At 50.4% G+C, this 14159-nt stretch overlaps 1 protein-coding gene across 1 annotated transcript; it reads left to right on the forward strand.

The window, feature by feature from the left end:
* Positions 1-1895: 1895 nt before the first annotated feature.
* On the forward strand, positions 1896-4741 carry NCLIV_005270 (conserved hypothetical protein; the record flags this gene model as incomplete). The annotated part of the gene is made up of 4 exons (XM_003880037.1): positions 1896-2091; positions 2912-3054; positions 3778-4023; positions 4688-4741. The coding sequence occupies 4 exons, from the start codon at positions 1896-1898 to the stop codon at positions 4739-4741; spliced, it is 639 nt and encodes a 212-aa protein (XP_003880086.1).
* Between the last annotated feature and the right edge of the window lie 9418 nt (positions 4742-14159).

Here is a 14159-nt window from a genome sequence, read left to right on the forward strand (position 1 = left end):
AGCACACACAGCTCATATGAGTTCTGCTCACTGCAATACGGGAAAATGTGGGCGCTGCAGACGAGCGCCGAAAGCTATACCGGCTCTCAACCCTCTCCAGCAAGAGATTAGGCAATGAAGATGATGACCCCACGGCAGGGCAGTGAGGTCTAAGGCATTGAGCACTCTAGTCCAGAAGATACCCATTCGCAAGGGAAAGGAACTGCAGGCACTGCGTCACTGCTGTCGATATAAGGAACCGTGTACGCGTCAGGCACATACACCGGAAGTGGTTCCTATAAGTTAAACTCAACAAGCTTTAATCTGCAGCGGGTAATTGCCACGAACACGCAACGTGTGGAAGTCTCTGAGGAGCAGCCTTCGCCGTCCATGTTACTGCAAAACTGCAATGGCGAGTCACAGCATGCGCAGTCTTTATTTCTCCCTCGGCGCGCGTCCGCCTTGTCGCGAGAGACACAGCCGCGATCAAGAATGAGCAACCAAGGAAAAAAGTCCTTGTGCTCGATGACCTATGGCGGAAGCAAATGAAATTCTCTCTACGGGGAGACGAAGATATTTGTGAAGAAAGGCTACTTGAGAAGTCCAGAAAGAGTCGCAGAGAATGGACTCGACGAGCTTTCCTCGCCACGCGCTCGGTTGCATGCAGCGAATCGCCGAAATAGATGAGGAGAACGAAGCTACCTGGCAATTTTTTCTGCACAACGTCATTTCGACGGCGATACCAACCGACAAATCCGCCTTCTCAGGTCTCCCGTCGCGTCTCTCTCTTGCGTGTCTTTCGTTGTTTCGTGTGTAAGGGAGAGCGACCATTTTTCCGGGCAAAGGGCTGCGTATTTCTGCCGGGGTCTCGTGACTTCATTCCCTGCTTCGAACGCAACTCGTTTCCGCAACTCTTCGCTCAACCGCACGACGTTGCTTCTCCTTCCTCTGTCTTTCCTCCTTTGTCTTCGTCTGTATGTTTCCTGTATCTGGTCCGGTCAGTCCCCTTCCCCAATTCGCTGGTCTTAAGGACTATTCTTCGTCCTAGCCTCCTCAGCGCGTTGGCCTCACTGTCGCCACTCCCCATTCCTCAGTCTGCTTACCGCCGCCGAATCGGCGCTTTGGTTCACTTCTTTCTTCCTCCTTTTTCTCTTTTCTCGTGTTTTGGCTTCCGCCTGCTGAAGGGAGACCACCCAGAAAACGAGGCCGAGTTGGTGCCGCAACTGTTCTCTCACTGACGCTCAGTTGTTCAAAACGTTAACACTTAAAAGGAGTCGACACGACCTCGTTTTCGGGAGCTTGACCAAGGCGTCATAACTTTGCTTCTTTCCTCGTCTCATCCGTTGTCTTCCCTTCATCGTCCTTGCGGTTCCGTTCCGTACTTTGCGCCTGCGTCAACTACTTCTGCTTCTGTGTCTTCGTCTGTTTCTGTACGCTCCCATCTCTCTCCCAATGGTTATATTCTCACCACACATCTCTTGTCCTTTCTTTGTCCCGTCTTTCCTCCCTTTCCATCTCCCGTCCTTGTAACGTTTTCACCTCGTACTATTACCAGTGGAATTGTCGCCCCGTCGTCGTCGTCTCGTTCTCCTGTCGTCTCCCTCATCTTTCCTGCTCATCCCCGCGACCGCGCTTTTCTGATCTCTCCGTCGCTTCCCGTCTCCTGCTTCTTCTTCTCTTCTCCTCACCTTCCCCCCCGAACACTTCCGCTCTTTCCGTTCTTAAATTACCCGGTCTCTGTTCTCTGCTTCCTTCTGCTTTCCTCTCCTTCTCCTATCCTTTTCCCGTAATCACATTTTCGCTGTCGTCTTTTCTCCGTTTTCAGTCTTCACTTTTCTTTTTGCGCGTCTATTTTTCCGCTTCCTCTGTCGCCTCGTTTTTTCTCATTGGAACAGCCCCTCTCTCCGGCGTGCGAGATGGCGACTGCTCAACGGGGGAGATCCGCATGGAGAACTGTTGGTTCGAATCTGCTCCGATGGTGTCGAACCTGGGATGGTGAAAAACGCACAAATGCGAAGATCCTCGTCGGCACACTCGTCGTCGCTGGAGCAGTCTGGTCTTGCGGCAAGCGCGTCCCAGGAGGATATGTTGGCTTCATTCAATATCGAGATGGTATGAATGGGATGAGCCGAACAAGGCAGAAAATCAAGGTCTCCGCGTCCAAAAGTGGTACCCGATACAGCCCTTTTCTGGCTGTCAATGTCACTCTCACACGCAAACCAAATACCCAGAGAGTCTCATATATATATATATATATATATATAACATATATATGTATATATATATACATATATATATATATATATATATATTTGCATGTCTGTATGTGGACGCTGGCTATATCTGTGTAGCTGAATAAACATAGATAACGTGTAAAAACAGCTGTATCTGCACGTGCCTGTAAGCGTGATGCTAAAGGTCGAGGATGGGCTACGAGCCATTCGAAACGCACGTGTATTCGCTCGGGCGAAGTGAAAGCAGGAGAAACAAGTGAAACGAAACAAGGAAGAGACGACAAAAACAGACTCATGAGTTTCAACAGTGCACACTCGGTGCGTAAGAGTCCAAAGTTCTCGCCCCTCTCATGTCCCTCGGACCTGTCTACAGTTCTCGCTAGCTACCAGTCGACCGGCTCTTAACGTGCCTTCCCGCCCCCCAGCTCTCATTTTCTTCCTTCATCTACACAAATCAATCTATATCTGTCGCGTGCTACGTCTATCGCTTTCTACATCTATCTACATCTTTCTGTATCTACCTATATCTGCATCTGTCTATATCTTTATAGATCTACATATATATATATATATATATGTTGAAGGATACTAAAATACTTGTACAGGTACACAAAAGTACGTGAATAGATCGAGGGGTCCTTTTTGTGGCCTTTCGTGAGCGTTTTGAGATATCTTTGATGGTTTTTTGCCTTTTTCAGGGAGTGTCACGCCTTACCTGTGGGAGGAACAGGCCGTGTTTCCCTTTCTTCCCTACTTTCAGAAGCCGGTGACGGTGCGCGTGTTGCCCGCGTATAAGAAGATGAGCCGAATTCTGACCACCAAGGACGGAAAGGAGGTCGAGGTAAGGCCTCGCACAGCTGACAAGTCACTGTGAGGTATTGCATTTCCAATGCCAGGCAATCGTTTCCTTTCGAGAGCGAAATGTATGCCTTTTTCTCTCGAGTTCCTCCCGGAGTGATCTTCTGCGAGGTTGTGCTGCTGACAGCCTCTGGGGTCCAGATCGCGTCCTTCTGGGCATCTCTTTCTCTTCGGCCCTCCTCTCCTCGTGGACCTGGAAAAAGAGCTTTGGGTCGTTCTCTTTTGTCTTCTTTTTCCTTCGTTCGGCGTCCCGTTCCCCCTCTCTTTTCTGATAACTCGCTTTGTGTCTTTTCTTCTTTTTTCTCGCTTTTTCCCGTTGTTGATTTGGGCGCGTGCCACGTTTTTCGACAGGAGACAAACTGATATCTTTCTCTCACGTCTGCCTCTGTATCTTTCGTCTCTCTGCTTTTTTCGTGGCTGCTCATATCGGCAGTCCTTTCAGCTCGCTCCTGTGCGTTCCAGCGTTTCGCGGCCCCAGGGCAGTACTCCAGTCGACGGTTTATCTTGCTCACTTTCCATGAAGTCTCTGCTCTCTCCATTTCCTTCCTCCTCATTGTGTACCCAGTCGTCGCACAAACCCGTGGCAAATCTTACTTTCTCTTCTCTTCCTTCTTTTCTCTTCCTTCTCTTCTTCCCTTCGTTCCATTCTCGTTTTCTCATTTTCTTCCATATTCTTCCTTTCTCTTCTGCCTCTTTCTGTTGGAAGGTCGCCGTTAAAGTTCGCCTGCAGCCGAAGGTGGCGTTCGTTCCGGAAATTTATCTGCGTTTCGGCCGCGAGTTTGGCCGCGCATTTCTTCACCAGGAGTTGAGCATCGACCTCCAAAGTGTGGTCAAGGAGCACACCTACGCCGAGTTGATTAGCAACGACGAAAAGACTGACAAAATCGTCGACGACATTGTCGAGCGATTCCAAGATGCTGCAGCCTTCCACAAAGTCATCATCACAGAAGTGGTACGAAAACAGTGGTCACCGCGCATCACTCGCCCCTCTATTCAGATACACCTGTGCACGCACTGTGATACATAGGCATATTGGTGCATGCAAATGGGTAATTACATGCACATATATATATATATATATATGTGAATATAAATGAATCTTTGTATGTATGTATGCCTATGTGGCTAGGTGTATCTGTCTATGGGTAGCAAATAGGTGAAGAGAAAGAAATGGGACGTCCACGCAGAGGTTCGTTTCTTTTCCGCCGCGGTGTATATACAGTTGAACAAGGGGCGCCACGTGTGTGATTGAGCCCTGTCAAATTGGGAGTGGTTTCGCAGGAAAGGATCTCACGCTGAAAAGAACTGAAAATTGCGAACACACCGTCTGCAGATGCTGTATACAGACAGCTACCGAGCGTCTTGTATGACCGGAAAGGGAATTTATCTACGTACAGAGATCAAAGATGGACGCGCTGTACCCAGACAGGAAAGGATCACTCAAGGCATTTCTATACACGTCTCTACTCAGAGACACAAACAGCCAGAGAAGTGAAAATACATATAAATATATGTACGCTTATATGTCATTGCGTCTCTCCCGCTGGGTGTGTCAAGATGTTTCTGTCCGTTTATATCCTTCGGCCTTCTTGTGTATGTGGTACGTGTTCGTTCAGAGTGTGGTTTTCAGAAATCCCGACGATGAGGACGAGGAGGCTGAGGCAGTGTGAGACTCCTGACGGAGAGGCAGAGAGGGAGAATGGAGAGAGACGATTGCCATGTGCGAATGAAACTGTCGTCTCAAAACCTGTGATTCCTCTCCTCCGCGTTTCCGACTGCTCGTTTCTGCTCTGTTTAGAGTCACTGGGTTTTTTGTCGTCTGCCTTGTCTCTTCCTATATGTCTTTCTCTGCTTCTTCAGCCCCGCTCTCTCCTGTGGAGAGGCACGGCACCCGTCCTGCAGGAACCCCATCCCTGTACAAGGCGTGTGACCTTGGGCTTTCCCTTTTCTCTCGGTTTTCGAAACTCGTATTTCACGTTCCCTCGATTTTCGAAACTCGTATTTCTCTTTCCCTCGATTTTCGAATTTCTCTTTCCCTCGATTTTCGAAACTCGTATTTCTCTTCCTCTCGATTTTCAAAACTCGGAATTTCTCTGTCTCTCGATTTCGAAACCTTTCCATTTGCTTTTGCACCTGCTTTCCCAAGGGTGGGTTCGCGTTTCCCTGTTATCGAACGCCGAAACCCGCAACGCTTCTCTACCACATTCAGCAAACGCGTCTCTTTCTTTCTGTCTCTTCTTTCTCTCTCTCTGTTCGTCTGTGCCTCTCCTCTGCTCTACTGCTCTCTGGCAGTCCCGCGTTTTTTTCAGAGGAACTGTGGCAATCTTGGGTGTGTGTTTCTGTCGGTAACGTGTGTCTGAGGAGAAGACGTTTCTGCGTGGAGGGCGAGAAATGTGCGCGGTGAATGAGCGCGCATGACACTTCAAGGAGAATTAGGAGATTGCTCGGTTTTAGCTCAGCACACACATATGGAACCGTATCTGAGGAGAGGGTTTCCTAGAAAGCATGATACGAGGTTCAAGGGGAGTTCGGACTCGAGGAACGGAAGCAGCGAGCGAGGCGACGGGTGATTAGCTGGCACTGTAGACTCTAGGTTCGGATGAACGGTCGTCCTCCGCATCTCCAGCTTGCGTGTTTGGAGGTGTAGACAGAAGCGAAGACGAGACAGGCGCTTGGAAGAAAGAAGCGGTCGTCGACCTTATCTCACGAAGCGAAAGTTTGGTGTCACGGGACGAAATATCTGTGTCTCAGCCGCCCTGAGGGGAGAGAGCGACGGCGGGGAAGCAGTCAGGCGACGAGGCTTCCGAACGTGAAGGGGAGACAGATCGGAGAGGGGACGAAAAGGAGAAACGGTGGTCCAAGAGAGGCGAGGAGAGGGAGAACGCGAAAGAGAGAGACGGATCACTGGGGTGACTGTTCTCTGTCGAGGACGGGCGCTCTGAGAAACCTCGGTATGTGGCTGAACAAGGCAGAAAACAAGGGCCCGCTTCTTTTGTTTTGTCAGAAAAAGGAGACTGTGCGAAGGTTTCCGCTGGCAAGAAAGCGACAGAGAAAGGGGACACTGGCTGCTTAAGAGACGCCGGCGCCACCAGGAGACGTTCCTTGCCTTCTCCTTCATTTTCGGGAACGCAGTCTTCGTTGTCGGTTCTTTCTTCCCTCTCCGCGTCTCTGTTTTCGTCCCTCTCTGCGTCTCTTTGTTCTTCTCCCTTCCTCCTGTTCTCCGTTTCTCGACATCTCTGTGCGTCTCCGCTCTGGTCCCGGTCTTGTCCGTGCCTTCGCGCTCCGCCGTTCTGCGCCCTCTGGCCTTCTGCACGGCCTTTGCCGACTCCTGTCTCTGCCGCCGAGGAGACGCGCACGAAGCGAGAAAGCATCTGCAGCGGCGCAAGCTTCCGCGGAATTCGCGCAGTCGTTTTGTCTTCACTCTCTGCTTTCTTCGCTTGGCACGGTTCCCCTGCCGGCGGCTTCGGCCTCGAGCCTTTGCCAGGGCCTTCGCCGGCGTCTCCCACTTGGAACGCCGGCGCTTCTGCCGCCTCGAAGGGAACCTCCAGCCGAATGGAAGACAGCGAGCGCGCAGGGGCGAGAGCGCAAGGCGAGAGAGACGAAGAACGCAGAGAAGAGAGAGAAGGCGAGGGCGGCGCGAACCGCAGCAACGCGAGACTGTTGGTACTGGCTGAGGAACTTGTCGCGCGTCGGAGAAAGGGAAGAAACGGGAGAGAGGGAGAAACCTTTGATGCCTCATACCTCTCTAAGGCTTCACCTGTACAACCTGCAAGACAGCCCCACACAGACACACAGGCATCTGCATGCAGAGAGCCTCGAAAAATACGCGCGTAGGTTTCTGTGCGTTCGGGTGGCGAGAAAGGGTCACAGCGTTAGGCGGGGCATCTGAGCGTGCATGCGTGGCCACGCCGGTTTCCACAAGTAAATGTGCTACCAGGTGTTCAGAGAAAGCGAGTTTTTAATTGAGGACGTGATGGAGACGCACGCAGGATTCGACGCCTACATCGTGCGAATGCGTAGGAACGGGGCACCGCTTCCGCAGCCGCTATCTTTCTTTGTCTCCCCTTTTTCTTGCTCGCCTTCCTTTCCAGATTCGGACGAGCTTTAACGCCTGCATAAACACATTCATACTCACCCAGATGCTGACGTAGGGATATCAAATGCGACGGTACGTCTTTCCTTTCAAGCATATATATATATATATATATATATATATATATGTATATATATATATATATATATACGTGTATATGCATCTGCGAATATGTGTATATGCCCATGGGTAGATGCATGCATGCATGTATTTACACTATATATATTTGCCTATATTTATATGTATATACATGTATGTATGTATGTATGTATGTATGTATGTATGTATGTATGTATGTATGTATGTATGTATGTATGTATGTGTGAAAGTATGTATAGGTGTGTACGCATGTGTATGCACCGAATATATGTATATGTATGTGTGTCTTCGTGCGGCGGTCTGGGGAATAGGTAAGTTTGCGAGTCCGTCGAGAGCTGCCTCGCCGCTGCGTTTTTTACCGGGGAGCGTCTGCCTGGGAAACCTTTTCTCAGCGCGTCCTCCCATTGGCATTTGGACACCAAGAGGAGCGTGAGGCTCGGCCTCGGTAAAATCTCGGGGCGTCTCCATCATTTCGTCGGTCATCAGCCTTACGTACACCGCACCGCAAGTCCTGCAGGGGTCGGAGCGTCGAGGCGCGTATGGAGGCGAAGCATGGCGAGAAGGGAAAACGGAAGTGCCACGCTCGAGCCCTGGCCGGCTCGAGGGACGAAGGTCAAGGCATCGGGGACAGAGCCTGCCAACGAGAATGCCGTCTGTCCCACACAGTGCATGCAGCAGCGCAATGCAAACAGGCGTTTTCACCTTTATACATATACAGATAGAGACGTTATATATACATATATATATATATATATATATATATATATATGCGTGCGCATGGATAGGCAGGGGCACCTGTAACCCTGAGAAATAACTATAGTTATAGATCTATGAATATGTGTATTTGTTCATATGTGTGTTTGCGGGTGCGTCTGTCTGTTGCGCTGCGGCAACGACGGCAAGGAACTGCTTATGATCTTCTCAAGCTTCGTGTATCTTGCGTGTTTTGGGTCTGAGAAGCTTTTTCTCGCGTACTCAACTGTTCGCAATCCTCGAGGTCCTGGAGCGCTTCGTGATCGCCCAGGGCTACGCCGTCCACGAAGATTTGAGGGACGCAAGCTGCCACAGCACAGGCAAAGAAATTGACAACTTTATGTTTTTTCCACATCGGTTGCCCACTCGTTCGCTTCATAGTAAATAAATTACTACATGTCCAACCCTTGGAGGAAAGAACCAACACACTTGTGGAACGTGTACAGTTCTATCTGTCTCTCTCTACATATATATATATATATATGAATGTGTGTATACAGGTGCATGCCTGTTTGGATAGGGAATGTGACTCTTACGCGAAGGAGGAAAGGAGTGTCTTTGCGTGGGTACAAGTCCCCGACGTCGCCACCCTGCGACGAGTCGACTATCGGGCACATCTTTGAAGGTGGAAAGAGAAGAAGGGAACGGCACGAAAGCAAATGAAACATTTTTAGAAAAAACCCTGGAATTGAGGGTCGAGGGCAGTAAAGAGGGCGATCAGAGAGAAGGGGAGAGAGCGAAAGGGGGGACGGACGAAAAGGAGGCGAAAGAAAAGCGATGCATGCGAAAAAGAACCGTGGAAAGTGACAGCGCGATCATCTCGGGGGATTCTTTCAGCGTTTCACGCATATGCATTTCTTAGTAGAAGAAACTCCCTAAACCCTTCTCTACTCGTCTCCTTTCTCACACGTGTTGCATTCCCAGCTTGGGAGCATACATCCCCTAAACCCAGTACATGCAACCACACATGTACATCTATCCACATGTATATGTGCCTGTGCATGTACGAGCATATACATGCATACATACTTCTCTATTCATGTGGAAAAAGTATGTTTACATGTCGAAATTCGGGCACATGTCGGAAGTGTGACCATGTCGAATTCTACTGAAGACATGTGCATATCTTTCAGCAAGAAATGAACCTGTTTTAGGATACGACGCACCGATTAACGCCGGTATACGTGGATAGGTGCATCGGCGTATTTATATATAGTATGTGTGAGTAGAAGAAACTTTATATTTGTGTATTTGGCAACGGGCGCATATGAGAACAATTACACATAAAGCGGTATAGTTCTACGTGGCCGCAGACTTGACTGCGCAAAATTCCGTACCTAGACCGACATCGGCGTTGACGTCGACAGCAAAGAAGTCCACATTTTTGCAGAGGAGGAGATGAAAGGCTCTTCTAGATGCGAAGGCTGGCAAAGGAACCGCACTGAGGCTGGACAAAAGAAGGACGACCTAGAAAAGAAAAAGCGAAACGTCGTTCGGCAGCCCAAGACGACGGAGTGGGGAAGGAGGCAGGCGAAAGGCGAATAAACACAAGACGACGGGGGACTAAAAGCTAAACGAGACTGATCCGGTTCTATCCATTTTCCATACCCCGTACTCCTTCCATTCGTTAGTGCGCGCCGTTCTGTGTGCTTCCCATTAAATATCTCTCTCTCACTCCCGACGCCATGCTTGATTCCTCTCCCTTATCAGTTCGTTCTCGGTTTTCCCTTGAGTTCTCGTTCGCCATCTGTGGCGGGTTTGGGGCGTCTTCTCTGATGTCGTTTGTCGCGTCGTCGTGCCTTTTTGCCCGTCCTCCACGGCACGGCATCCCTTTCCCTGGCTCTCCTCCCTTACCTCCGTGTCCCCCTGATGTTCTCCAACTCTGTGAACGGGCACTGGCGCCTTCGATCCTGCGTGCTTCTTTTCCCGGCTTCCTCCCACTGCTTCCTGCTCTCCGCTTGAGTCACAAGTCAGGTGTATCTTCACCCCGTCAGGGGTGGTGTCACCAGACGCCCGTGGTTCGTCGACAGGAGCCATGGCTAGAAAACGGAGGATGACGCAAAGCACGAACCAGCGAGCCGAAACAACGCGGGAAAGACGAGGGCGACGAAGCGAAAAGGAAAGGAGCGGAGGGGTGCAACGCTTCAAGGCGAACGTTGCCCTCGAAATCGACTCAACTCGGCCGCTGCCGAAAGCTGTCTGTGTGCGCTCTCTGCTAGCAATCAGGAGAACCCTACCCCGAGTGTGTTTGCTGCCAAGAAGCCCTTTATGTACCCACGGGGTCTGTGAATCCACGCATTCATCAGATTCTGTGTATTGCTGAGACGCGCTGGCAATTGGAACATCTTAATTAACGAATTCATCCCGTGGGAGTCTCCCTCCGAAGATGCCCAGCCAGGACTCCGTGGGTTAGGGGGAATGTCACCGACAACACCGCGAAATTAGGCACCATTTGTGTCACACTCGATGGCAAGGAAGACAGAAGGCGCCTTATTCGACACCGGAATCCTGATTCGCCACCGCCACCCCTGATACGCGGATTGAAGAGTGGCCCTGGATGCGCCTCATCGGCTGGTGATGCTGAAGTGCGCCGAGGGGTACTGCCACATCATCATCAAGCGAAAACGGAAACAGGCATGTATCCATAGATATCTGTAGGCAAGGATGTGAAGGTAAGAGCAACATTCTGGAGTGTTTGTCTACAGTGACGGGATGGAAAAAGGGAGAACAGAAGGCGAAAAATACTCTCCTGTTCAAAATTTACAGAGACATGCGCGTCATCTGCCACACCTGCAATCGTGACCGAAGAAACGATCGAGGAAAGAAATGGAAACTTCAAACTGAAGAGTCAAATCGAGAGGCACCGTTTCTCGACACATGCCTCCGCCACAAAACACTACGGAGGCTCCGTTCGCTCTTCGGACGTCTTCATGTTCGGTGTGTCTTGTTCGCAAATCCTGTGTCCCGCTGACAGCAGGTGGGCCGCGCTCATCGCTCTTCCTCAAAAAGCGCGATTCAAAAACATGGTCCATCGCCGGAGTTGGGGGAGCAACGAACACCTGAAAACTGTGTTTTATGCATTTTCATGCCATCTCTTCGGATTCGGTCGATTAAAGACGAGACAGCAACGTTCGAATCCAGTTGGAAAGAGAGTGCTTAGGAGTCCCGCAGGACATAGACCTGGAGTCTGACATCGGGACTACACTTTTCACAACGGACGGAGTAGCGAGTGAAGACATTCTTAGATCAGTTTGCCGAGCGGGGTTCCCTCGTTCTCGCTGCACCACCTCTTTTCCTGCCTTCCCTTTTCCCCAGTATTGGCCACGGCGTCCACGCGATAAGACAGGAAAGACCACTAGAGCAGGCATTCTCGTCCCAAGTCGCTTGGTTTGTGTCCGCTCTCCGGAGTCCCAGGATGTGCATCGTTTCGCTTGTAAACGAAAAGAACTCCAACGATTGAGCAATGACGATTTATGGCCACACGTGGCTTAAAGGAAGTGAGAGGCCCCATTGGTGGCACTTGGGGGCCAAATCCAAGGAGGACTGTCACATTACCCGCTGTTCTGATGACAAAGGAATATCGAGACACCCGAACATAGATATCCTGGCTCCGGCTCACTTGCCGTTTCGGCGGAAGAAATCGAGAAGAAATAGGGAAAACCGAGGAGTTCCACTTCCAAACTTGAGATTGGAGATCACATGGGCTCTCCCAGGCCAGGAACATCTCTTTTCTCTTAACTGGAAAGTTTCTGTTAGATAGATAGATAGATAGATAGATAGATAGATAGATACAGAGAGGGGGACTTATTCCTAGAGATGCCGAGTCGTATATCTGTCTGCGTACACCATGGTGAATATCATATACGAAGAATATTTACGGCATGTATTTGGTAGAGCATTTAAGACACGCTTAGAGATAGACGTCTATCTCTAAGCACAAACAAAGATGCGCAAATCTACGCGTGGCTACAACCAGCAGGTTCTCCTGGTAACGCGTTACGAAGGAGCTCCGGGACGGTGAGAGCTACTCTCTCGTGTTCCCCTTGTTCCTCCCGGAAGAACAACACATGGAGAAAAACGAAATAAGCCTAACTGTCTCTCTCCTCACAAGAATCGCAGGTGAAAAGTTTCCTCGCTCTCTTTGTTCGGATGCTTTGCCGCCCCTTAGACCTGCCGCCGTCTCGGGTGCCCACATATATACACTGACGCACCGCGAGCGGAATATTGATTGTACAAGAGAAAGGGGAGAGAAAAGCAGAAAGGCGTACTTTGTCTGTTGACCCTTTTCTCTCTTTCCACTCTTCCAGTCTCTGGTGTTTCTCTTCAGATAAAAGGATCGGCGCAGAGGTCGAATCGTCTGTCGATTCTCGAACGGAAGCGATATCTTCTGTGACTGTCTACAGGTGCATATTAGCACACATATCTTGACATACTTGTATATATTTATAGGTATAGACATCTGGCTAAAGCCTTGCATGCAATGTTCATTTGGGTTTTTTGAGTGTCTTTTGCGTTTTCCCTGGACGTTGTCGATTTTCTCATCCACGAGCTCTGTTGTCTTTCTCAGCGTGTGTTGCTGATCCCCAGAGAAAAGACGAACTGCCTCCGGCCCTCCTCGCATTGGCAAAGAATGGTCGGCTCTCTAGAGTCCCTCACAGCCTTTTTTGGCTTTCCCTCGCATTTTTGGGTCTCGTTCCCTTTCAAAAACAAAGCTGGAGCAAACATCTTGCTCCTTTTTCTTTCCCTCCTCTTTCTCTTCTTTCTCTGCTGTCTCTCCCCGTATTTTCTCTCGGTCTTGTCGCGTCGAAAATCGCCTCTCTGCCTAGGACCGCAGTCCGCGGTAGTCTCTTCTGCCGTCTCGCTTTTGGATTGGAAAATCTGAAATCTTAAAATCGCCATACAAAGACTTGCGTCGTCGTAGTTTCTTCCGTTTGCTTCGCTTCTTCTGCATGCTTGTTTTTCGCGTCCGAAACCTCGTCCGGGTTTTCTCCCGATCGTTGTGGAGGGTGACTCTATCACGACTCGGAAAGAGAATCTTCAATAGAGACAGACAACACCTTCGGATCGAGCACTCGTTCTTTGGTTTTGTATCTCTCTTCGTCTTCTTTCGCTGTTTCCTGCGTCTTCGACCGTCGCGTTCTCCGGTGATTTTTTTCCTCCGCGGCGTCCTCGTTCCGCTACCACACAGTCTTGAGGCACACAAAATTCGTTCTTGTGTTGCCCCTTTTCAGGACAGAGCCGGAAAGTAGGTGACCCCAAATCGACCTTTCTTGTTTTCTCGCGCATTCTGAGGTGTATGTACAGCTGGCGACCAACGGGTCCTTTTCGTGTCTGCTCAACGCGTTTGTTTTGGGTCCCCTCCTCGCTACTAGGTACTGCGGCAAGGCGTTCTTATACCACGCAAACGGCTGTAGGATTTTGCGGGATTTCTCTCTTCGCCGTCTCGCTCTTTCTTGTCCCTCGCTTTGTAAAAGAGACATACCCGTCAGTTTGTTTTTCTCCTTCCGTTTTTCTCATAGTTTATCGCCCTTCGACAGTCCCTCTGTTTCGCTGCCTTCCCGTGTAACGTTTCCTACAATTCCTCTGTCGCCGCCCTCCAACACTTGCCTCTTCCTCGGTCTTTCTTCTGTGCACCTGGTTCACCTGTGCTTCGCCCTGATTTGTCGCATCTCTGTCCTCGGTTGTCTCCGTTTTTGCCTCCATCTTCTCCCACGGCTCTTCTCCCTTTTTCACACTGAAGGCTGCCTTGCCCGACACGGTGGTCTCTGTAGAAAAATCGCCCGTGCCTCCGCGGCCTGCGGTTCTGGAGCGAGACACAGAGCGAGGACAAAATTTCCTTCTCGACGCCAATGGAAGGCCGGGACGAACCCTCGCCGTGGCGGCGCACTGTGGGGTGTCTAGCCACCCCAGCAGCTGCCCCGTCGGTGTCTTCTCTCTCTCCTTCGCCACGGCGGAAGATCTCACCGCCTTCTTCCTCTCCCGCCTGTGGGAGTTACCCCCTGCTGCACGTTTTTTTCTCTCCCTCTTCGGCCTGGCAAGCAATCTCTCGCTCTCTCGCTGTCTCTCGACGCATGCGCCGTCTCTTCGTCTCGTGTCTCCTCGCCGTCCTTTTCTCGGATCTGAGACAGTCTCTCTTCGGTGCC

Source organism: Neospora caninum, chromosome II (assembly GCF_000208865.1).
Source record: "Neospora caninum Liverpool complete genome, chromosome II".
Lineage (NCBI taxonomy): Eukaryota > Apicomplexa > Conoidasida > Eucoccidiorida > Sarcocystidae > Neospora > Neospora caninum.